The following is a 26,668-nucleotide window of genomic DNA, read 5'->3' on the forward strand; positions in this document are numbered from 1 at the left end:
TTTGAAAGTTATTCTTCTTTGAAATGTTCAACTAGGTCTTCTGTTCCACATGAGTACTTTGCACATGTAATGCTAAGCATCAGCAAAATGTCATTTATTATACAATTCCTGCTATAAATCCACATTGGAAATCAATCCAAACAAAAGCTCTGATAGGTACTTTACAAATGCCCAGCTGATTTCTCACAGATATCCACAGTAAAACACACACACATATTTGCGGCCTTGCTGTAATTTGGACTACATTTGGCAGTTTGCACGGTGTTTAGCAGTTTGTCTTGGTGCTTGACAAGTAGAATCACAGAATCACAGAATTGCTCAGGTTGGAAAAGACCTTAAAGATCATCAAGTCCAACTGCAACCTAACCATACTACCCTAACTCTAACAACCCCCGGCTAAATCATGTAGCCACAGCAAAGAGGAAGCACAAAAGGAAAGAAAGCCATACTTGATTTTGCTATAGAACATCTACGCTCTCCTGTAGAAAGAAGAAAAGAGCCATACTAAAGAAATTTCTTTTTTCTGCAGCTAAGGAACGTTTTGTGACAGCAGGAAGGACATTCCTGAAACTGCTTCTTCCAGACCTTTTCAGACAGTGCAAAAAAATCTGCCCTGAATGATTGTTACCTTTTATTCATACACTGTGTAAATGCTACATACAAAATGGGACAGAGAACATTTTTTCTAAAAACAAACAGGGAAATCATATGAAGAAGGTACTTCAATTTTTTACTTTGGTATCGATGAAATTTTGCAGTATTCCTCTATCTTTCTCAAAAATCAACCACTTCCCTACAAAACACAGACCACACTTTGAAGATCTGAACCTTACTGCTACCATACTCATGGGATAAGCAGACTCCCATACAACTGAGACTGGGCCAGCAAGTATCTCTTCATCCTTTGTTCAGCACCCAGTGCTATGGGACTGGGTTGTTGGGGTTTTTTTTTACCCAAACCACCTACAGAAGCATGTGTAGCAGAGGAGAGAAAACATTAAGAGGTTTTTACATGACTTCGTAGGGCACTGTGGTGCCTGTCCAGATGTGCTTTCCATTTCTGATACTGGCCTATACATTGATAATCTCAAAACTTCTCTTGTACATTCAAACAGGGACATTCACAGTGGCACCCCATGCTGCATTCCTATTTATGCTTAAGTACATCTTACCCCTGCTCTTGAGGTCAAGAGCAGGCACCATGCCTGCAGAGACAGTACTGTGGGCTCCTGGCTCTGGCCAAGCTCACCCTCGTTGAGCAGTGCACGTTGCAGCTGAGCTCAGAAAGTCTGCAAAGGTCCTCAAATGAAGAGTTAAATACTGTGCAGGGAAGTCAGAGCAAGCCTGCAAAAACATTTTGATAAGCTTGTGTGCGAGTGGAGAGGCAAAAGTATGCAATAGCCAGGAGCCCATGTGCTCTGCCCTGGGCTAGACATAAATTCTGCAACCAACTCCTCTGCTCTAAATGATCCCAGGTCACATCCATAGATCATGAAACTTTACTGTTGTGCTCACAGTATATAAACTTGGGACAGGAAGCAGCTGGCCTCCAGCATATGATCTCATATGGAACTGGGTAGAAGTTACCATGGGAGCATGGTACAGCTTTTTAGCAGATTTAATTGGTGCTTCATACCTGTGTATTCCTGCCCAGGAAGGAAATACCATGTGGACTCTGACACAGGCACTGGGATGTTGATGGCAGAGAGCACCACTGTGTTGCAGAGTTGTTGAAAATCAAACAGACATCCAAAAGTGGTAGAAATACAGAGAACATGGGATCATTGCTCAGCAAAGACTCACACCACAGGCAGTTGTACAGAAGCAGCAATCAGAGCAAACGCAGGTCCCACAAAGGAGGCTGCTGAATACCAGCACCACAGGCCACGTCACACAGAAAAGTGCAGGGGAAAACAGATGCCAAGGAACCTGTACTGAGCATTGGGTTGGGGCATGAGCGAAACTTGTCCTACAAGGCCTGTAAGGCAGATGGCCCTCCTGTAGATCCCACCGTGAAAGCGACAGTGAGCTGAAGTCACAAGTACTAAGCCCTTGGCAAATGTGCTACAACTGACAAGAGCCACTTCTGCCCCAAAACATTTCTAGAGGGTTGTGAGATTACAACTGGCTCCCTGCCTCATCCAGACGGACTTTCACCCTCTTTAGCCCAGAGCTTCTTCAAGCTTCTTCTCACAGCCTGTGCAGACTTCTCACCAATTATCCCATCAGAGAGCAAAACCAGGGTTCTGAGCAACAGATAAGGCTGGGCAGGTGGGTGATACTCACTGTTATAATTTGATGCCAGACTAACTGAAGTAAATGTCATGAAAAGTTACCCTAACGCCTACATGCATACTAACATGCGATCTCCAGTAAGCAGCTGTGTTTTCACATAGTTAGATCAAAGAGGCTGCAGAACAAGAAGGTCATGGTTTAGTTACGGTGTCTAAGCAACTGAATCAGTGGCTACCACTGGGCCTGTCACTTGATCTCATTACCCTGACCTCACCAACTCTGGAACTTAGCGACCTTCCCAGATCAGTATTTCAGAAATGACTGAATTCTTTGAGTATGTGGGGATTTTCTCAGAGTCGGCCAAATGATTATATCAAAAGCCCAGGAAAGAGGAAAACTTGTCCATTTTCCAGTTAGCATGGATTTCCCAACTCCTATGGGATATAGAACACGTCCGGGGGGTGGATACAATGATATTCTTTTGCAATTAGCAACAGTAATTTTCTATTAAAACATTTTGTGCACTTAGCGGAGATTTTCTTTGTTTTTTGGTTTTTCGGTTTTTGATTTTGTTTTGTTTTGTTTTTAACTATATTACTATTGTAGCCTTTGTTACCTTTTTCAGTTCCAAGTTCCGAGGCTGTGTGCAAGGAGAACTTCAAAAGACAAACAGGAAGCTTTGATCTACAGGATTTTTATTTTTGTCATTTTTACCTCTGTAAACAGAGAGCCAAACTCTTTGGCTGTCAACATTTAATCATGTGCAATCGATTTTCTTTTGCCAACATCCATCATAACATTACGTATGCAAGGAGGAAGAAGCAAAACTCATTTTGTAGCCAACATACTGACACTTCTTTGTTTTCTGTGCACCTAACACCTGTTTGTCTGGTTCCACTTCACCAAAAAGCCTATGCTGGTCACATTAATTAAATTGATTTGAGCTTCAATCTTCAAGATCTTGAGTTTGCTTGGTTTATTTTATTTTGTTTTTTTTTTCATAATAGAAAATGACCTACTTTAAAGAACCTGGCTAAGTCTTCTTCCTTAAAGTTTTATTAGTTCTGCTTTGCAAAAATAAATCTGGCAACAAAATCTTGGGGCTTTATTATGAATCCCTAGTTACTTGGATTCTTCAGAAAGCATCAGCTTTAAAGCTACATGATTGCACAAGAAGCAAAGTTTGGGCACAGGTAAAGGGCTCCGACTAAAATTTATTTCTAGTCTTGTGATTGCTAGGTAGAAATGAAAACAACCTCAAAGTCTCCAAATCTACAAGCAAGTAAAGGCTTATTTATGGCTTAAATAGAAAAACTGAAAATTGTTAAGGTTAATGCTTTTCCCTACCCCGAAGGTGACTGCACAACATTTGGGAGTTTGAATAATGAATTTAAGTATTCAAAAATTCGGCAACTCTGCATTCTGCCCATGGCAGTGAACACAAATGCCAGAGGCTTTCCAAGGCTTGTAGGGAAGCTAACACCCACTGCCTGCAGACCTCTGCCATCAGCTGCCATTCCTTGCCAAGCAGCAAGACTCTAAAAGCAAGCTCTTATGCCAGTGGAAAGTCTCCTGTTCTCCAAGGGACACATTTTCTGTCAGAACTGCGCCTCCGTTTCTAGTACTGACACAGTGAACAGTAGGGATGATGATTATTTAGGAGGCTTGGCTGCTACTGGAGAATTCTGTGGAGGAGCAGCGACTCTTCTACTGCAAAATAAGCTTCCCAAGCCTACCTACAGTGCTGGGATATACAAGCTCTAAAATTGATTGAATGCTGGTAATCCTGCTGGGACACAGAGACTTGTCTTCTCCAAGTTAACGTGTTATAAAGTGAATTTATTCTCCTCTGTATTTCAGAGCTCACACTTCAATTTAGGGCAACTCCAAGGAGCTCAGTGGTGCTGCTCTTGCTTTACAGCGAGGTAATAAAGATCATAATCAAGCCTTCTATGTGCCTAACATATTTCTTAGTTGGTTTTGTTAGAAAAGTTATGCATGTAAGATAGAGCATTGTATGTAAAGATTATTTCTCCTGATGTGGCCATCTGTGACTTTAATTCAGGCCTTTAAGTGCCCTTACAGACTAAACAAGGACAGCCAAGTGTCATTCTCAAATGAAAACTAATTTAAAGCATCCAGCTAACTTGTATTTGTCAGTTAGAGGAATGCGGTTTGCACGCTTGCTTTAAGACAGTGAGGTTAATGGCCCTCCAAAACCAACTCTTAACTATGCTGTGGTGACGTACCATAAATAGCGAGGTCTCGAAGATTCTTTTTAATTCTTTTTGGTAGTTCAATAAAGGAAACTGAAGTTTCAGGAATTTATCTCTTCCTCCTCATGCATTTGCATGCAAGTGTCATTCTTTTTCTACTGAAGCAAAACTAGAGCTGTACTCTCATTCACCCAAGGCACTGCTGAACTCCCTATTCTACCCAGGAATTCCTCACACAAATATCTGGTGGTTAAGAAAAATGTTTGCCCATCTAAGCTTATGAACTCAGAATTGGTCTGTAAATAATCTGTGAAAGTCTGGGGTAAAGAAAACGTACTTACAAATGAACAGTAGTACTAAACTAATGAAAAAATGTGCTGCTCATGTTTACATTCCTTGTAAAACTGAAGCAAAAAAAACAAGTGGACAAACAACCTTTTGTTAGAAACTTGTCTCGTAATGGACATGTTTGAAAGAATTGGTATTCTAATTCTTCTAAGGCCAAATTTCAAGTTTCAATTCACATGAGCCTTGGCCAAGATAAGACTTCAACCAATATTCTAAACCACAACTGGGTTTACATTGTACTCTGAAACACTGTAAAGATAAAACGTATCGTAAATTCGGAAGCTGAAGAAACAACCAGGGCAAACAAGGGGCATTAGGAACTTGGATGAGGACAATCCCAATTTGTTCTTCCTTGAAGAGGTTAGCTCCCTGCTGAAGAAAGAGCCCTAATTAGTGGCTAATTTGATTTCTTTAGGTTTTAGACACAACATTAACCATCACTAAAAGATTTTTAAGATACATATATTTTGTTTTAATTGAGAGATGGACACAGAATAAATGTAACTGATAGCCAGCTGATAACCAGAAGGGAATTGCTGCTTCCCGTTATTTCTGATTCCCATTATTCTCTGAGAGAATGCAAATCCTAGACTTAAAGTGAAATTGAAAAAAACAAACAAACAAACAAACAAAAAAACAGATTACACCAAAAGACAAGAGGAGAGGAGAGGAGAGGAGAGGAGAGGAGAGGAGAGGAGAGGTCTCTTCCATGGATTGATGCTCACTGCCTTCTCTCTGCAAATCGTAGTACTGAGCTCTGCACTTCAATTGTTTAAACAAATTCCTGCTCCAGACTTCTAGCTCACCGAAGCAAGTAGAGACCCAAAGTTCCTCCAGTTCAGTAGTTTTAATGGCTTGTACAAAATAAATAAAAACAATGCAACTTCATCTAATGTTTAGCACCGGGTTACATTTTAGCTCAGTTTCTGGCAGAAATTCCTAGAGCCCAAGGAGTTTGGGAGTGGGGGAAGTTGTCATTGAGCAATTGGTCTCCCATAGACCTTTTAATATCCAGGCCCCGGCAATTCAGCAATACTCAGAAGCTCCAATCTAGATTCATTGTGACAGGACTCAGTGATGTGCTTTTGTCAATAAGTACACACACTTCATGCTTACTTGCTTTACTTAAAGTACAAATCATGAAGAGTTGTAAGTGACAAATTCCCCAGTATTGAACATTCACGGCTGCCAAGCAGCATGCTGCAGAACAGAACGAGAGCTATAATTTTCTTTTCTTTGTTTTGTTATTTGACCTTCAGTATTTCAGTTTGTCCTTGGATCAGTCTGGAGCTAAATATAGTCCTTTCAGCATTATTTATATGTTTAACCCAAAGCTACCGACATGTGTCAAGGGACTATCGTAACAGTGTTCTAAATTATTTTAACAGCTTATTTCAAATTGGAAGAAGTGGTTTTTGAAAAACCATTGTCAGTTAATTATGATTCCACAAACTCCTACCAATTCTCTTGTGTTTTGTAACAATTTGCACACAGCCTACAAGACAAAGCTTCCAACTTGCTTTGAGAAAGCTCTTGAAACTGCCCAGCCTTTGAAAACGTTGACTGATCTTTAAATTAACACATTGATGATGAATTCGGCCACCAGCTTCCTACAGATGCAGTGTAATTTACAAAATAAAATAAAATAAAATAAAAAATACATGGGTCAGCTGCATCCTTGGGGATCAACAGGCACAGGACTGAAACATCCCTCAGCACACTGTATCTCTGCAAACCATTTGGCACGGGAGCACAAATCCACCACAGTCAACTGAAAGTCACTGATGTCTGACTGGATACAGTAATTCCTTCCAAACCAGGCAACGTATTTTTCAATCTAAAGGTTTTTCCGAGGAAGGAAATACAAAACAACCACTGTAATGATCCTCCCAAAAAACTTGAGAAAGGACCTTCTCAGCCCCAGTTAATGGATGTGTCGTACATATGCCAGCTACGGAGCTACCTAGAACACCAGGAGTTGAGTGGGTGGACAGATAGATGGGCACACATACGTGCATGCAATTTCTATCATGCAAGAGCAGTTTCGCCTGTATCATCACAATTCTGCAAACAGCATCAATTCTCTTTTATTTACATAACCAGTGTGAGCAGCTTCAGAGAAAGATTTATGGTACAGCTTAGGTTTCTGTGTGGGTTGCTCTTTTACTGTATCAATATTATGTTCAGCAACATTTTTAGCCAGAAAAAGATCCATGTGAAAGACGAGAGGTGAAAGTCTTTTCTCAGGTAGGAAAAGAAAAAAGCTAAAACCAACATTTTATCACTGGCAGAAACAATGCAAGTCAAAAGAGTTTAAAGGTTTTACACCAGTAAGCCAGCTTATAGGGGTTATTTAAGAGTTCATAATTTCTTGGGTAATAAATGTGACAAGTTTTCCATGTGAACTTTACCAAAACATTTTTAAATTTTACATTCAGCTTTATGACACAAAATAATGTCAATGAGAAAAATAACCAGTGGTTGCTACCAACAGTTGGGACAAGATTTGTTTCTCAAGTATCCTCATTTCTAGCCAAATTTTTGGAAGAACTGAGAACTTAAAATACTTTGTTTCTTCAGAGAAATAGAGTCAGTTACATCAGAACACTTTTATCTCCTCAAAGCTCTGAGTTCAAATGTGATAGATAATACAGGTCTAAGCTGTTGGACATAAACAAATCACCTTGGGAAACTTATTCACAAGCATAAGACTTTAAAAATAGATTAATTTGCACTTGGCAGTCACTGGGATTTCTACTGACCTTTTCTTGCTGCTCCCTAACATTTCTGGAGCAATTCCACAAATTAAAGGGAATTTTAGACCCTGTTTTAATGATACATTTCAGGCAACAAATACCTTATCAACACTGTTTCAGTCACCATCCAAAAGTGTCGATCTAGTTAAAACAAGCTCTGTTAGCTCCCATTTGTTAAGGTAGAAAGATGGACTTTGAGCTGGACCAGGTATAGCCCATCTCCTCCCAGTAGCATAGTGGAAACAGTGTAAGTTATCCATCTTGCACTACAATTAATTCAATAAAAACTGTCTTAGCAGACTTATCTGGATTCAGATCAGCTCTGTCTTGGAGAGTGACCCAGTGCTGACAAAGGTAAGAACATGGTCTGTGTGCCCAAATGACAGATACTGGAGTTGTGAACACAGGCTGCAGTTTTTCAAAAGCGCAGAACGTATCAACCACAGGATGAAGATATACAGGACTAAACCAAGGTGGAGTCATAAAAATACATTCAGGGTCAATAGTGAGCATCTCTGTTGTAAAAGTTCTATCGGTTTTACCCAAGGTTATTTCCTTGGCTGCCAGAAGTCATTTGGCTAGAGATGGAATAAGGGGCTTGCTTTGAGGACTTAGTGCAATCTACCCAGGAATCAGCTCCGTTCTGTTTTTCTGCTTTTCTTCAAAGCTGCTTCTTCCTAGTCACTTGGTACCTATTTGTATACATAAATACACATGTATACATTATATGTCTATACATACATAGATACATTGAGCCGGTTTACACAAAAACCTTTGGGAGCTTTTGGGATGAGAAGCCAAAGTGCTTTACATCAGTTCTAAAGCACATTTTATTAGGAAACCAGAGGAGGTGTTGCCAAATGTTATTGCATCCACCACCACCACCTCTGCTAGCTCTAAGTTCCTCCAAGTCTCAGAGGCCACTGATTATGTGTAGCAAAAAAACAGCCCATTAACCTAGCAATTCTCAAACTGTTATCACCTTTCCCTGCCTCTGCAAGGACAGATACTACTTCCCCAGGCTCCAAAGTGGGAACATCTGGCTTAGCCATCCTCTCTCTGTTCATGTGGGTCGATGCTGCTGAGATAGGAGTCACCTACAGCTGCCCCTCTGTCAGGTCCTAACCTGCAACTATTCCCAACCATGTGAGATCTCACCATGCACTCTCTCTGACAGGTCCTCATTCTCATCAGAGCACTCTCTGCTCCCTCAAGCCTGATCTCCCTCCCTCTGTGTCTCTGAGGGTCTCACTCATAGAATCACTCTGACTGGAAAAGACCTTGAAGATCATCGAGTCCAACCACAACCTAACCATACTACCCTAACAATCCTCTGCTAAATCATGTCCTTGAGCACCACATCCGAACAGTTTTTAAACACATCCAGGAATGGTGACTCAGCCACCTCCCAGAGGAGCCTATTCCAGTGCTTAACAACCCTTTCAGTAAAGTTTTTCCTGATATCCAACCTAAATTTGGCCATTCACAAATCACCTGTTTGCCAAACAGAAAGCAGCAAAGCAAGAGGTGTCATCAACCACATGCCTTCAATAGGCTGAAGAGGCCATTTCTCATGCCTTCTGCCAGGCTCATTCCTGCAGCAGGCTTGTGCCCAGCCACAAACCACTGCAGCAGTAAACAGGAGCCCCCCAGCAGCACAGGCATATGCAAGGCAGCAAGCTCAAAACAAGCTGTGCCATCATCTCCTCATGTCTGTAATGCACTCAGACTTCTTCCTCATGCTGCCATGGACAATAGTCTAAACCCACTCTGAGTGAAGACACAGCCACAGTGACTGCAGAGCTCCTTCATCATATCCCCTTGCGTTGCTGAGCTATATGCTATTAAACAAACATCTCACCTCTATGAGTAATCTTATTATTATAGGATTGTAAAAGAATTTTATTTTATTTTTTAAATGATGGAGCTGCCACTGTCTGGAGGAAACCTGTGTTTTGTACACACAAAGGCACACACGTATTTCATATGGTGCAGTGCAAGCTGCACAGAATAGAAAGCAGCTGGAAGAAAATGGCTACAGAGAAACGGTTCTCTTGGGCATCATCTGTTGATTTGTTTTGTTTATAGAAGGAATGAGATTTTTATCTCTGCTCAAAATATAAAATGCTTCCATAGCACTGAGCTCACTGCTTGGCTATGCTCTTACTCAGGAACGTAAATAAAAATGGGGGGAAGGAAGGAAAAAAGACTTTACTGCACAAAAGCCCTGAAAATGTCAAAAATTAAGTAGAAAACTGTCCATCAGTGATACAGTCCAGGCTTGGAAGAGGAACTGAGTCACTAGCTGTCATGGAAATGAAGTCCTCCTTGCAGGGCTTGTTAATTGCTTGCTTCCACTAAAGCTGAGGATACAAGTGACAACGTACTCAATTCCCAGGTCTCAAATTGTAGCCTGCACCCTGGCCAGATGAACATCCTTACACTCACTGTAAATATACCAGCCCCTATGAGATTCATGGCCTACGAAGACACAGATTCTTACAGTATTTTGACCACTGTGTGCCCAGATAAGTATTCCAGCCTCCACCTATAAACTTGCTTTGGGGAGGCCTCATTCCTCTGGGTCTGGTGGCAAAGATCAGATCAACTCTTTCTTTCAACAACAGGCTCTATGTTCTAAGAGAACAGACAGCTGGCTTTCCACTCCAGTTGATATCATTTCCATTCGTACTAAACAAAAGTCGTATCTCAAGAAAGAAAACAAATTGTGGAAGCACTAAATAAATTAACTGTTGTTAATAGCTTTAAACTACTGAAAACCTAACCTACATAACTACAATGTGTGGTACCAAATATGTGAGAAATTACTTAAAGTTTAAATACTCTTTTAGTAGATAAAGTTTAAAATACAATTCTAAAGTCCAAAAAGTTCAAGGGCTGTTGTCATAGCAAGGAAGAGTTACCTTAACACTGCCTGATCTTGACTCTTAAGAAGAGATGAGAGCGGGCCAGGTGCATATCCAGAAATGAAGGCTTCTGAACACCACTCCTGAGCAGCCCTGCTTTGCTATCTATAGGCTGGATCTCAAGCCCTTCTGGAAACACAGAAGATGTTTGTTCTCCTTAAAGTTGAATTCCCTCTTCAACCAAGAGAGACTGCTGAATTCTTCAATCAAGAATCCCACAGTCAGATATTGCAGTACCTCAGAGACATGAAACAATCCAGAATGTTGGTGCTTTATTCACTTAAATCTATCCTGATACAGACGCTCATCTTCTCAGTTTTCCTTCCATGAAACCTACATTTTGGTCTCTCTCAGAGGGATTGCTGAATCACAACTCACGATGAATATTTCTGAAAATCTTAAAATTAAGCTTTGTTAGAAATCTCTGGAGGGGACACAAATCACACTGATATTTTAAGAGTTGGAAGAAGGCCCTTGTAGTCCTGGTCACCATTTCCCCTCTATGTCCCTCATGCTAGTATGTAACCTTCCTCTTTAGTTCAGTTCCTTTAGCTGTTCCTTCCTCTTCCCACAGTAGCTATATTTCAACTTTTTCCCACATTTCAAACCACGTGCCTCCATGACCTCTTACAGCTCTACTAAGAGGGTGTTTACATAAAAGCTCCTTTGAGTTTTTGAATGAGAAACCACAAATATACATGCACAGATTACATCAGATTTATTGCTACTGAATAAAGTAAAAGAATACTTTGAGTTACAGGTTCAAAACTGCCAATAGTTCCCATCCAAGAGCATTCATAGGATGCTATCACAACAGGATCTTGTGATCATACCAATTACCCATCTCCTCTGAAGTCCACTGTCTTATCATCCTTCCCATACCTTTTCATTCCCAACAATTATCACTATTAGCTAAAAGGAACCATTCTTTCTAAGAAGTCTACTTCTAAGAAAGCAAATTTGTCATCACAAACATGTGGTTACGTTCCCATGCCCTCCTAATCCCAACATATATCTCAGTTCAGCTCCTTACTCCAGCCTCAAGTTTCTGAAACATGCTTGGCCTCAACCTGTAACAATCTTCTTCCACTTCATCTGGATGGGCAGCTAGCTTCTTTTCCTTTACAAAGAACAGACACCAAACCAATATAACTGTTTTTCCCTTTTCCCTGTTTATTGCTTCCTTAGTAAACTGCCCCTCACAACCCCACAGGTTTCTGCAGAGCCATTGACGAAGCTGGTAAGGAAAGAAACTACCAAAGAAATGGCTATGGACAACCTCCTTTACGTTAAATGGCCCCTATGTGAAAATTCTCTGTCTTCTATGTGAAGATCGCTGTCAATTTGCACTGATGCTTCAGCCACAGAAAATGCATGTAAAGTAGATAAGCAGAATTTTTTTAAAATTGTCAACAGTTTATTCAACAGCCCATGAAAAGAGAGAATAATGAGATAGACACTGACCATCATTTTCTCAAACTCATTCACTATTCCTGTGAAAGTGAAATAAATACATTTCCAGGTTCAAATTGGAAAACACTTTCACCTCTTTCTGCTGGTTATCAGCAGTTGGCACACTGTGAGCTCATGGAACAGTAAACTTTGTTTTTGACAAAGAATAAAAGCAAAGAACAAACCTAGAGAGATAACAGATAGGGAGAGTATCTAAAGGATTCAAATTCAAAGGGGAACTGATAAAAGACAATGTATCAATAATATGTCAATATTATATATTAAAATAGCTTTCAGGCAGCTTCATTAAATATCATATAAAATCCCATATAGCAAGATAAGGAAGTCAAAAGCATTAGTTACCGGTGAGCCAGAAATGAGGACAAAACACACCCAAAATTGATGAAGGTTGATGGACAAGCAAAATGAAATGAAGAAGAATACAAACAGGAGGGGAACCAACTCTTTGAAATGGTTGATAACTACAGGACAAGGGGAAATGGTTTTAAGTTGAGAGAGGGGAGATTTAGGTTGGATGTCAGGGGGAAATTCTTTACAGAGAGAATGATGAGGTGCTGGAACAGGCTGCCAAAGAGGTTGTGGATGCCCCGTGGTGTTCAAGGCCAGGTTGGATGGGGCCCTGGGCAGCCTGGTCTAGTATTGAATGGGGAGGTTGGTGGCCCTGCCTGTGGCAGGGGGGTTGGAGATTCATGATCCTTGAGGTCCCTTCCAACCCTGGTCATTCTGTGATTCTGTGATTCTTTCTTTTAATGAAGGAAGTAGTGTTTAAGGAGGCAAGAGGAGGGGGAATGCAGATTTACTTTTCCACGCTCTGAGGAAGCTCTACCTGTCAAAACCACCCATTGATTTAACTTTCCATTTAAGCAGGAGCACAGCCAGGCTTGCAGGAAACTCACTGTCTGAAAGACATGGAGTGACAGGTCTGTGCCCCTTGGAACACAAGAGGATGCAGAATTGGCTCCCCCAGTACAGGTCTGCCAAGAGGAGTTGCTGATATGCTCCCTTGGGGCTCAGGGAGAGCAGAGCTCAATGCCTATTTGGTGCAGCAAGGACAGAGTGTTAAGCACCTCATATTCCTCATGCAGTCAGTAGATGGAGGCAGGAGCTCCCAGAAGTTAGTTCACAGCACCCAAAACTAGACTGTGATGTGCCTGCACATTGCCAAAATAAACAAATCACCTGCCCCAAGACAAAGAGCAGATCAGAAGCTAAACCCAACATCCGAGTCCAGGAGAACTAAAGGATTCACAGAGAGAGAGAGAGGATTCCCAGGCAGAAACTGCCTAGCACAGAGACCAGAGCAACTCCCCTCTCCTGCCTGTACAACCAAGCCCAACCCAGAGTCCATTCAGTCCTCCAGGAAAAGAAAGCAGAAATGAGACTGCTTAAGGGCTGAGGTTAACTCCTGTCACCAGCAGCACTTGTGCACATTAGACAACTTCACAGTTCATGGGCTATGGTCCATTGGATGCTACAGCTGCAAGTGATGCCAGAAGATAAAAATATGCTTGTTTCAGGAAAGGAAGCTAACTTACTCTTGTAGGTCTACCTTAGCCTACAATTAACACTATAATCTCCATGCACTAAAATCCAATTGTGCTTAAGGGATAGGGAATGAAAATGTTTAGGAAAAACAAAGATCATGAGAAGCAAGTAGGCTGGAGATTGAATCCTTCACAGAGTTTTTTGGGGTAATGCACTTCTAAAAAAGAAAAACAAAAAACCTACAACCAACAAGCACTTGAGGGCCTTCAAACAAACACTGCTGGACACACAATCTGAATTTTAAAAAACTTAAACATAAGAGGGCTCTTGATCCTGTAGTGAAGGGCAAGCAAATAAAACCAAAGTTGCCCAGACTGAAGCCTGAAGCTGCAAATGCAGTGATAGAAAAATGTTTTACCTCTCTCTCTCAAAAAAAAAAAAAAAAAAACAAAACAGAGAACTCTGTTTACTTAAAAGAAGCATAATCAGGGCAGTGAGCAAACTTCATTCTGGATGATCAAATCTACCTTGTTTTCAGAGGAAGAAAGCATTTAGTCATTTGTGGTATGGCACTTCTCCAAACTGTAATTCAGCAGTTTATTCTGCTCCTTCTCAGGCTCACCTAGAGATGCTTGATTTAGCTGAAAGGGGAGGCCGTGTACTGCACAGCTGTGGGATCAAATTATGTTTGACGCGTTAGTGGGAATTCCAGATTTGCTTGATGTAAAGCTGCGTGACAAAGACTATTGGAATCTGTAAGCTTTTTCTGTCATCAACAGCAGTTTGTTCATGTTTCCTGTTGAGTCAGATCCTTCTAGCTTCCATAATGGGCCATTTGAATAAAGGGGAGCAGAACGACTTCCAGTGACATAATGGCCATTTCAGGAAAAAATAGCTGGGATTAATAGAACAGTAAAAAAAGAAAAAAAAAAAACAACTAAACAACTTCCCTGCTTTCTGCTCCTGTGATCCTGATGCAGGAATAAACTCAGAAACTACCAGGTAGTAATATGGAAAAACCCTGCTCCTTTTCAGGCTCACCTAGAGATGGTCAATTTAGCTGAAAGAGAAGGAACCACAGAATTATAGCCTAAACCTGAAGTCAGCCACCGCTGTGGGAGGGATGTGCAAGATGAAAAGAGTTCAGCAGGCAGAGCTCAGTGAAAATGCAGCCAGAGCCCAGCTGCAGCCAGGAGCACCAGCCCTGGAGCATTCCCTGTCTGTGCAGTCGTGCTTCCTGCCAGCAGGTGAAAAGCTTGCTTAAACTTCTGAGGATTGAGATGCCTCTGTGATCTCCTCAGCTCAATGAACCTGACAGGAGAGCAGAGCAATTCACCATTAGGGATGAATGCTGGAGCTCCACACCCAGCCTTGGGTTTCTAGATACAGAGGACCTTTGATGGTTGTACTGAGAGCTGAAATAGCTTGGGCATACATGTTTACAACTGGCACTTCTTTCAGAAAGGATCTTATATGGGATCTTCCCAGAAGCCTTATCTGCATGTTTTAGAGAGAATAATCTGCTCACCCTATATCTGCACTCAATTCATAAGCACAGAGCTCCAGTGATCAAGCATCTTTTCAAATACTGAAATGTTTAAGAAGAAGAAATTGTGTGAGATCTTGTTCTAGGTGGCATCTTGTTTAAAAAAAAAAAAAAAAAAGTATTTGATCTCAGTTTTGCATAACTCAAGTCCCAAAAGTAGCAACTTTTTGCAAAATCAGAGCAAAGTTTTTGTTTGGGACAGGCATTCATAAGCTTTCTCTTTCATACTGCTTCCCAAAACCACAGACGTGAAGCAATGCCAAAAAAGCAATAGTACTGTAGTCACCAGTATCAAAATACCTCTATCCTGAAATTAACTTAGAAAGAGGTCTACTACAGACATCTTATCTACTAATGAACTCTTAACACATTGTCCCCATGTACAAGCAACCCCTGCATCTAAGTGCATGCAAACATCTGAGCATAAGGAAAGGAATAAAAAAAAAAGACTTCATTTTCATTTGTGGTCATCAGAGACAGCAAATACTCTGTGTCAGAACTGACATGTTATGCAATGCATGAACAGTGCCTTGATACAGGGAAACCCAAATTTCTCATTCTGTCTACATATTTCTGTAACATAAGTGATCATAGCACTGAATTAATGTAAAAATGACATCTTTATGAACAATTTAGCTTTTCAGAAACAGACAAGGACATTACCAGTATATATTTTGCTATGCTTGAAAGCATGTAATTAAACATGGATCTCACAAACATAAACAAACACCTCCCATCCAACCTCCAAGTTTTGAAAAAAAAAACAGGTTTGTTTAGACAAGGGGTTGATAATCTAGTTTGAACACAGGTATCTGAATGCTGTGACAGCTTCTTCATAATGCTAAGTTTATGGTACATTAAACTTTAAAGCAAAATAAACTCCTGCTTTCATTTTATCAAATATCTTCCCAGGCAGCAAAAAGAGACAAAGCAATGTTTGCAGCTACAACCAAGCACGGGATACCCTGCTCGGGAGATCTTTGAAATGAAAATGAACAATATGTTGTAAAGATACACTTTTCAGTCGAGAATATCACTGGGATTTGTAAATGTTAACCTCATTCCTCCCTTAAGTGTTTGTTTTTATTTCATGCCCGGAAAAGAACCCTGAGTTTCACAGAGATTAAGCAAACAGAGACAGCAGCCCCTGGAATTGAGGAAGAAAGTGCTCTTAGAAGAAACTGCTCTGATAATCAGCTTGGCTAGTAGAAATCACAGAGGGTGGAAGCAACACAGACATGAGATTTTTTATTTTTTTTAAAGAGTGCTCAGTGTTGTACCTCTGATATGTACTTGCCATATATTGTTGGCTTTTTTTATTGTCACTAAAGCAGTATTTTCACTGTCTATCACAATAATAAGGAGGTAGCAGCAGCCATTGAAGAATCCATGGTATGAGGTCTAGGGGAAGAGACTTGGACCTACTGATAGCAAGTGCTAAAGATGGGGAAGGAGCAGACAAGTAAACCCCATAGGAGTAGAAGTAAGCAGGCAGACCTGAGCAGCTTATATTAATAGAAGACAGAAAAAAAGCAGCTTCAGGTTTGTTCACCCCATTCCAAATCTGAAGAGATTGTGTACCCAAGAGATACTCTGTACTCTCAACATTAGATGAGCTGACTTGAATCTGCTATAGGAAGAGGCTTTTTAAGGTCATGTGGAGGATAAACAGAGATTATAGGCTCTGAATTAAGGTTGACAAGACACATTATCAGCATCATCCTCATATTACATTAATAAAAACATAAGAGAAATCAGGTGTGCTGTTAGACAGTGTTCTACACAGAATTACTGGCGTTCCTGATTGTACTGTAAGAGGCAGCCTAAATAATGGCCAAGTCATCCAAGTTTCCTCTTAGGACCTGCATCTGTTTATTTTTAAGCAGCTACAGCTTCTCCTACCTTTCCCAACCAACCTCTACTTCTCTCCCCATTTCATATGACCTCACCTTATCCAGAAATGTGAAGAAATTGGTCTTATCACAATTTAGCAAGATACCACCTGTCAGCTGAACTGTGATAAATCACAGCTGGCCTTACAATGCACACACTAACAGCTACAGAGGCTTAGCTGATGGGCAGCAACTCAGGGGCGGCATTTAAACCTCCAAGTAACGCCATTCACAAAATTCTTGCTAAGGAAATAGCTCAATAACACAGCAGTTGACATCACCATGTTACAATTCTAGTGTACGTTAGGTCTATCATCTCTTTTTTCAACCTACAACTGCATTTTGTTTAGCCTGTAAGCCTTTTAAAGCAAAAGAAAAGTGGACAAACTGCCTAGTCTTTGTATTCACAGAATAGTTGACACGCTACAATCCTGATCAAACAGAAGCTACCAGCATCCCAAAACTTACAACAGCAAATATTAATACTTCCCTTCTCCTATGACTGCCATCCTGAAAAGTTACAACGTTGGCAGAATAAAAAAGCCTCCCCCAGAAAAGAGGTATTCAGAGGTTATTAAAAAATGAGAGTAAGGCTTAGAATGGAAACATCAAAAAAACTTGAGTAGTTATTACTTTATTAATACTCCCATCACAGATTAAATTTGTGCTTTCTAACTCCTAGAAGAACCACACAACTCCACATGCAAATGGTTGTAATAAAAAAAAAAGACATTCTCTAGAATTAGGGACCTGCATTTTGTTAGCAATCTTTTACATACTCTTTAAGTAATTCCTTGAATCCAAAGTCTCAACTGTGAATGAAGTAGGCTGCGAGCATGAGTTGTTTTTCACTCATTCACTTAAATGGAGCTTTGATATGAGAAAAAAAAAAAAAAAAAAAGTTTTATAAAAAATAAACCGTCTGAAAGTCTGAAAAATAAGCACCATTCATGTAGATGTGCTTCAAGACTTGTGTCTTCACTCACTGCATTTTACTGAAATAAATGGATCCAAATAACTTAGTCAACTAAGCAAGCTTACCAATAGCTCGTGTATGCTGCCCAACATGTTTAATTGCAAGTTTCAGAAACAGCACCAGCTCCTCCTTGGAAGAGTGACCTAAAGGCAGCTGTATTTAATAAACTACCCCAAAATCAACTTGCATCTGCAGATCAATAGGATCAGTGACAGGTTAGGGCATAAAACACCTCCCTTCATAAAACTTCAGTTTCTTTTACACAGCACCTTCACAGGGTTCATCTTCAGCCAGGAAAAGAGAAACAAGGAATGGTGTATCTCTACTCTAGGGCAATTTCCCACCTCACCCCTAATTAGACTTTATGAAGACAGTTATTTATATACTTTATATATTATAAGTTAGACTTTATGTATGACAGTTGACTGTTCGCGGCTAGGAGCCTGGTACAAGCTTGCATTTAGTCTGCCTTTAGATCCAAGTTTATTTATAGAATCATAGAATTGTTGAGTTGGAAAGGAACCTTAAAGGCCACCCAGACCTACTCCCTTGCAGTGAGCAGGGACATCCACAGCTAGATCAGGTTCTGTAGAGCCCGCTCCAGCCTGATCTTGCATGGACATTTGCAAGGACAGGGACATCACCTCTATCAGAGCAATCTGTTTCATTTATGTTGAGACAGAATTCAGCACAGAGCTTCCATGCCTTCCTTTCTACAGGAGGGCCTTTCTTATAAGAGCCTTTCCTAAAATGAAGCACAAAGCAAGGCTCTGGAGAAGCATGGATCAGAACACGGTACATTTGTACAGAGCACTTCTCTGCCTTCACAGCCCTCAGCACACCTTGACATTTAAAGCATGGAAGCACCAGGCTCTTCTAGCCATCTCACAGGCTGCCAGAGTTCACCAGACCTTGTGCTGCATTTCTGAACCATGGCTCTCCCCCTGGCCTCTCTCCTCCTATTTGAGCTTATGCAGATCTATGGGTCAGCAGCTAAACAGCATGGATTTACCAAAAGATCTAGTGTTGCCACTGTTTTTCCAATTAAAATTCAAAAGCAGTGGGACTTGGACCTTTGTGATGATTTGTGCAGATCTTAGGAAGAAAACTGGCTTGCTCACCTACCTGAGATGGTAATGCACATCAAAGAGGGAATTGATTTGGCTCTTCTCAGTCTCTCTAGACTCTCCCTTGATATGGAAGCGGAACAAAGTTTGATAGGATTAAAGAATCAAGAAATGTGTACAGAAGTGATCCATCATTTACACTACTAGAACAATTGTGCTGAAATCATGATGTCATCATTATTCTTTTCTAGATCAGTTTGGGATTTTCTTCTGAAGCTCTTCTTCTCTCACTGTTTCTGAAATTATTTCTTGAATTCACGTAGGAATGAGAAAACACGTGACCAAAAAGCAGGGTTTGAGGTATCTAGTGAAAAGAGTCAGAACAGCATTCCCAGATCAGCCACTTTAATTTCCAAAACAGATTATCTGGATTGGGTTGTGTTAGGTACTTCTTCCCTTCATCTCAGCATAGCTCATTGTCATGCCTACTGCACTTAACATTAGAATTGCTGTTATTCTGGTTTGTGTCCATTATTCAGTGTGGAAAGAAGAAGAGAAGAAATTCAAGCAACAGTTAAAGTGTCTGTAAATTTAAACCAAGAAACCTGGCAAAGGTCAAGTGTGCAACATAGTGCAAAGAAGGGTCCAACAACACCCTGTGACAAGAACTCAGTTTCTTTGTGATCAGCATCAGTGTTCCTGCAGCCTAGAGAAATTAATAAGAAACCAACAGTAGTTAAGTCCTCAATTTTTATGACAATTTCAGTGAGCATTTGTTGGTAAAGCACTCAAAAGAAAGTCTTGCAAGGACAGAACTCTGTAAAAAGCAATGTGAGTTTCATAAGTTTGTATTTCAACCTCCACACCCAAACCAGCATGCCCTTTGCACCCCTTCCAGCCAGCTATCTTCCAGTTGCACCTTAAAAATAGGAAGTCTCTGTAGATGTTGGGAGAACTTCAGCAGGCCCCTTTTGCCTTTACCACTTACCAGTACAGAAGAACCACGAATACCGCCAGTAAAGCCAGGGTGACTGTTGTACTGTTCACTTCTGCAGAGGCAAATGCCAGGAGATCAGAGAGCTCCATTTTCCTCTAGCACAGTGCCAGCCTTCAGTGGTGCAAGCATGCACACAAGGGAAAGTCTCCTCAAGAGCTGATAAACCTCCCACAGCTATTTGAATGACATCTGCAACAAAAACAGGAACCAAGAGAGCAAAAATACATCGAGTCAAGTATGAACTGCAAACCTTTCCTGTTCTTATCGACTGCACACTCAGAGAACTTGAAGGTTTACCAAATGGTAGGATGTAGAAATTCCCCCTCCCCTTTTGCTGACTGTCATGTCAGTAAATATTTACATATCAACTGCTTAAGACATCAGTGCGGTCAAATGGGTTTCTAGACAACAAGTGTGGGAGACTGGGGAAAATGTGGGAAAAAGAAGGAGGGGAAGGAGAGCCTGACTCCGGTACAGATCATGGAGGAAGAATACATGACCACCCATCATCCGTGTCTTAGCATGCAAACAGCAGTGTTCTGTGAAGTAATAAAACCAGAGCATTTCTGCAACAGAAAACTTCACTGGCACTGATCTCCAAACTGTTTATACTTTAAACACAGTAGAGTTGAAATTACCTAAGCTAAAAGGAGGAATTAGGGGAAAACTCTTCTAATGCGACTACTAGAAGACATACATAGAAAGAGAAACTAATGAGCAGAAAAAAACAACTGTAGCACCTGGGTAAGTTAGAGTTGCTTGCACCAGTCGCTGTATAGGTAGCACCGTTAGGTTGGACCATCTCAGGTCCATAGGTATCACAGCAAATTTTCCAGGCTCAATGCAGTGCCTCCTCTGGAGGTACTATTTGCCACAGCATCAGTATGTAGCCAGAGAATCTCTGGTACCAGGGTTAACATTAATAGAAGCATGTGCTCCTTTGTGTTTCTGCACTGTGGCACAGTCAAGCTGTCACACAACCTGAACAGTCTGAAGGCAGTTCAGGAAATGAGTTGCCCCAGCACGTGAATTCCTCAGCTCTCTTCCACAGTTTCCACTCTGCAAACCTTAATCCTATTTCAAAAACTTGATCTGGTCCAGTGAGAAAGATAAACCAGAAAGTAAGCCTTGAAACATGTCTGTATGAGGAGACCATTAACCTGTTACATACAAAGTTGCTAAACACCAGTATCAAAAAATATTGCAGATTACAACATGAGCAGCTGCAACATGCAGGTAAACACTTGCCCGTGATAAAATTCCCAGAAACTATGCGGTATTGTTTGTAACTTACGAAACTACAAATACACATATATGCACAGCAGCCTTCTCATAATGTACTGAAAGTTAAGGGAACTAAAACTAACCAAAAAACTCAGTGAGAAAGAGGCAGTCTGCAACGTTTGATTCCCACAACACACCAGATGAAGAGTTGTTTCTTCTCATACAACCTCAAGAAAATAGCTTAGATTTAATGCGCGAGGCTCCTCCAATATCACTGTATTACATTTCCTGCTCTTACCAGAGAAGTTAATAATATAGGTATCAAAAAAGTAAAGTCTCTAACACAATGGAGTTTAATTTTAAGAAGATTTGGCTCTACTCTAACTGAATCACTGCTATTTTTGTTCTCCGTGCTTCACAACTGCATTAATTCCCTTCCAGCTTCAGATCCTTGCAGAATGAGTAAAAGGTGTTAACCAGCTCATTGGCTCCACAGGACAGCACAGTAGATCACAGAAAACTTTTCTTATTGTATTAATGTTGCTATTGCTGTTCAGGGTCAACAATAGCTCTGCTAGCTTGCAGCTGCCAAGTTCTCCAAGAACAACTGCAACGAAACACAAGACCAGTGATGTAAGGAATTAGCGGGCACAAGCCAACCCCACTTTAAGGAAGAAAATAATTAAAACAAAAAATATTTTAAAAATATCAATATGTATTAAATACTTTTTAAAAAGAAACAAAACAAAACCTACCACAAATATAGAAAGTAAAAAAAATAATATTCCTGTTTCAATGTGCATTAATTCTCTTGGCTTTTTAATTAAAGGTTACATGATACAAAGGAACGTGGTTAAGTGGGCAACACTGGTGGGAGGTGGAAGGTTGGGCTAGATGATCTTAAAAGTCCTTCCCAACCTTTCTGATTCTATGATTCTGTGATTTATCTGCATGTGGAGTATTAATACCTTCCTGTTCAAGACAGTGGCAGAAGTTCTATTAAGTTCAGCAAACACAGAGTCAAGCACAGATCTTGCTTATTTTTTAAGAAGTACACTGGAGCCTTTTCCCAGTCACACTGGGAGGTAGTTGGGATGAACAGTTCTTAAACACACACATTATAATAGAAAATAGGCTCTCACATCAGCATCCAATTTGGAAGAGAACACATAATTAAGCTCCCAACAACAACAACCATCATTTTCTGCTGTTGATGTTGGAGTTTTATTTTTGCTTTGGTTTTTAATCCTCAGCACCTGTTTCTTACTAGAGGATTTTAACTTGGCACCTCCAGCCACTGAAAAGAGCAGCAGGCAGCATTATTTCCAAAACTCACCTGGAACACACTTAAGTGCTGTCCCAGAGTTTAGTACTTCAGCTTCATGAAGAGTCACAGAAATCCATCACACTTTGTGGGGCAGGGGAAAGGAATCAGGAGGGATGCAGACAGCAACAAAAACAAATTATTCTTCAGCCTTGCTTTCAGCATCCTTTCTTTACTAACAGGCCATTTACATGAGAAAAAACATTCTTAATAGCTAATTAACAGCAGACATATTTATCACCAACCTCTCTGTTGTTTATATGGAGATACGTTGCTCAGGCTGATTATAAGGACATGTAAACTATGGAGACAGATATGAAGTCCTCACTAATCACCTGATGAAGGAAGACAGAGACAAGATGAAGCAGCAGAGGCCTTTTCCTGTTCATCTCTTATAAGTCAGCAGCGTTAACTGTGCTTGCCTTCACAAGGCTTCTCCCAAGACAGCATCTACCAAAGTTCACAGTTCCTCGATGAGGTGCCATCCGAGCTCTTCTCTCCTGCAGCAATGAAAAGCCACAGATCTCCACCTCATCCAACACAAGCTCACACTCAGGATATCCACCTCATCCCTCCTCCCTTAGCGTTGACATTGCTGCAGACTTGGAGGTCCCAGCAAAAACCAGATCTACAAGACAGAAGTAGGACTGAACTTTAGTATATATGCATGTTTGCAGCAGGAAATATTAAAAAGGGAAGTACATTACTACACTACATTCAGAGTATAAGCAGTTGAAGTGTTCCTCAACTAAAACAAAAAAAGGCTATCCGGGTTCTCCAGGAAATGTTCATACATTAAATTCCTGTCTGCTCTAATTCCAAGAATTTTTTTTTTTTTTTTGTAAACGCTCCTGCAAAACAATGTGTTTCAACTTCAAAATTAATACAGGTGTGGCAGTGAGCCTCAGCAATGCCAGACATAAACAAGTATCTCTCAGACATGAAATACACAGCTTATTAAAAAGCAGGGTTAAAGACATTCTCAGTAGAGCTAAATCACATTAAGGATTTTGACCAGTCTTCAAAGCATACTGAATGGAAAATGTACTCTCATGTATTTCAGAGGCTAATGACTAACCAGCCTGACTAACCAAGAACTCTTGTTAATGACCAAAATCAACTTCTCTCATGCTATGCTACCTCATACATTTTAGGTCTATAATAATCTAATTAAGGCCGAGCCATATCAACTTCACCATAGATGAAGGAAGTCTAGAGAGGTGTTAAGTTTTAATTTTATAGCAGTTCCTCTCTATAGAAATTTGTAGCACAGTCTTTAGATCAAGGAAATTGTGTTATACAGGCAGCTTAGCCACAAATTACTGCAAATGAAATACCACAGAACAGCTTAAAAAACATGAGATTAATCGGAGACTAGTTTACATGTAAGCTTTAACAAAGCCCATGTACAAAACTAGGTATGTATATAACATTAATTTATCTTAAAGACAAAAACCTTTCCAAAGCAAAAATGAATTATTAACATCTTTAAAGTAGATCAATCAAAAAGATCAAAGGCACAGTTCTCAGAGGCTTTTTTTTTTTTCTTTTAATATATATGTTTAAAACAACTTTAATAGCCAAAGTCCTGGGAATATTAATGTATTACAGCAGAGGGATTTACAGCTGCCTTCTATGACTCCATTATTACTATCCCTGTGTAAGGAGATTGGCCAAGCAGATTAATCAGGTGGTCTTAACCCCCTGCACGATAAGCTACAACAAACTACTCCAAAGATAGACCACTGAGGCATCAGAGCCCAGATCAAAAGATCCTGCTCTGAATTCCAAACGTCCAGGAGCACTGAAAGGACACCATGGACTCGTGGAATATTCTTGAACCACCCTGAATAAAATCACTCCAATGAACTGGATCTCCAAAGGGCGAACACTGCAACCGTGAAACCACACTGAGGAAGCTGCTGTCATGAGACTTCCTACTGAGAAACAAAGATATATTTTTATACTTAAATTGTTTCCCTAAGTCAGAACCTGGCTATATTAACATAACTGCTTCTCAGAAGAGGGGCACCTAGCCTAAAATTCCAGGAAGGCTGAAATGCAAACTTGCACTTCACCTACAGAATTAATCTTAGACAACTAAAAATTTTGGTACTTCAAAATCAATCAATATCACAGGGGCTAAAAAACCTCATTATGCTAACCAAATGTAGTGCCACTGCACTAAGTCCCCTCTAAAGCAACAAGCTGTGAGATATCCTACTTATTTCAAAGAACTCCACTTAGAAATAGCACAGATTTTGTGGTCAAAAGGAACATCAGTTTCTTCCTCTTGCTGTGAGGCTCAGAATGAGTTTCTAAAATAAAGTTACCTTTGCTAATAGTGACATTAAGGTCTTGAAGCCCCAGTGAAATTCCAGAGAAAGCAGAAATTAATGCAACATCTGCTGCCCAAGGCCAGGCATTTCTAAGCAAATTGGCATTATTAAATAATCAGTAACTTGTTTATATTTCTATAGCTTGCTTTAGAAACATTGATTGATTCAAGCAACCCTATAATTTCATTGTGCTATAAAGTTGACTGGAGATAAGTAAGGATTTATGTTCACGAATCAATAGTTCCACGTTGATAGCAAAAGCCAAAGAACCCTGCCTACACAAGCCTTCTAGTAGCACAAAGCCACATTAATGTTTGTCTTAGTAACGATATCGCGATAAGAAACAGTAAGTTATAATTCACTGTATGAAGTTCAATTTGTGAATGCCAAGAAAAAAACATCCAACGTTCTCTGACTGAAAATTTACTTTAGATGGCAAACTCAAGGCTTGAATTCTCCAAGCTGTGTCTGAGTGCTGAGCCACAGATCAAAAGAACTGTGAAAATTTTTACAGAAGCACCATGTTCTATAACTTAATTAACTAAATAGTTCTTATCAATTTCTCTTTCACTTACCAGTCCATGGAATCAACACCAACACATACAAAGATCAGTCCTTTTCTGTGCTTTGCAAATGGAAAGATACAGAACATTGGTTTTCTCCAATTAACAGAAAAATTTTGAGAGCTCAACATGCTCTGTAGCTACTACATTCCCCACATTACCTCACCAGTTTGCACTTCCATAATTTTATTATGGAATCCTTTCAGTAGGATACAGAAAGATTTCTTAAGAGAACAAAGAGGCAGCAACTTCAGAAACAGCGAGCCTCAACACTGCACTGCTCTGAGCAATGGCTTCTGAACTTCCAGCTGGACAAATCTTGATCACTGAGTCCTTTGGGTCATCAGAATGAAAGAAAATGGATTAGAGACACAAACAGGAAGGACAAGGGGAAGAACAGCAGCCAAGAAGAGGTAGGGCTGAGTGCATTGTCGTAGAGTTGCTGTGAGTGGATATGATGGACTAAATTCCCAGGTATGAACTTCATTTGGATTCCTGGGAAGATGTTGTAGGTTGGAGATCTTCAGTGAAGCCACTCACAATAACAAAGACCTATCAGTGCTCTCAGGCAACTGCCAGACTGGTTACTAAGGCCTGAAACAGGTGAAAAGATAATGACAGACACAAAAGAACAGGGTATGTGAAAGAGAAAATCTACTGAAACGGTGCATTTATCAATACCTTGTTGGAATTCAAAATAACAAAAAGGAAAAGACACCAAAAGTCTCAGAAATTGTAAATTCAGATGAGGAAATGAAACATTCTTCTGGACAGGTCTCCCACTGTTTTTTTTCCAGATAGCATGTGGTTCCAGAAGAAGCTGCACAGATATCACAGGATCATAGACCAAGAGAATCATAGGGGTTGGAAGGGACCACTAAAGATTTTGAGTCCAAACTCCTACAAAAGGATGTTTCCCAAGATAGGTTCCACAGAAAGAGTCCAAGTGGGTTTTAAATACCTCCAGAGATAGAGACTCAACAACAACTCAGGGCAGCCTATTTCAGTGCTCTGTTCACATGAATGAATGAACAGAGAATGTTCCCACGGATTATGATAGCCTTCAAGCTGACTAGGAATGGTACAATCAGGTCCCAGCTGGGAACTGCAGACGGTATCAGATCTGCCTGTATGCCTTACCTCTCTAACTGTTGAACATCAGAGTGACTGGATGCAATTAACACTCCGTTGTGAATAAGAAAGCAAAATGAAAAAGAATGTACAATGAATTAGATAATACAGACATAAAGAACAGGATGAGCATTACAATTCGAGCATTAACACCATCTAGTCTCAGTAC

The 26,668-nt window shown here is 40.3% G+C and overlaps 1 protein-coding gene across 4 annotated transcripts in view; it reads right to left on the reverse strand.

Annotated features, from left to right (window-relative positions):
* The window catches only part of TBXAS1 (thromboxane A synthase 1), a 234,721-nt gene extending 211,627 nt beyond the window's left edge, over window positions 1–23,094 (reverse strand). Inside the window, exons 1-3 of one of the 4 annotated variants that reach the window (XM_042837931.1) lie at window positions 22,802–23,094; window positions 22,479–22,550; window positions 19,910–20,107 (exon numbers count right to left, since the gene is read on the reverse strand). In XM_042837931.1, the coding sequence (XP_042693865.1) occupies window positions 19,910–20,007 (98 nt within the window). In that variant the 5' untranslated portion in view covers window positions 20,008–20,107; window positions 22,479–22,550; window positions 22,802–23,094. Of the gene's footprint in view, window positions 1–19,909; window positions 20,108–22,478; window positions 22,551–22,711 lie in introns of all 4 variants that reach the window. The other 3 variants (XM_042837928.1, XM_042837930.1, XM_042837927.1) reach the window with 3 other exon arrangements.
* Window positions 23,095–26,668: the final 3,574 nt, after the last annotated feature.

This window comes from Centrocercus urophasianus, unplaced genomic scaffold, assembly GCF_019232065.1.
Source record: "Centrocercus urophasianus isolate 14NV4802_14NV808 unplaced genomic scaffold, USGS_Curo_1.0 seq_73, whole genome shotgun sequence".
NCBI classification, from domain to species: Eukaryota; Metazoa; Chordata; class Aves; order Galliformes; family Phasianidae; genus Centrocercus; species Centrocercus urophasianus.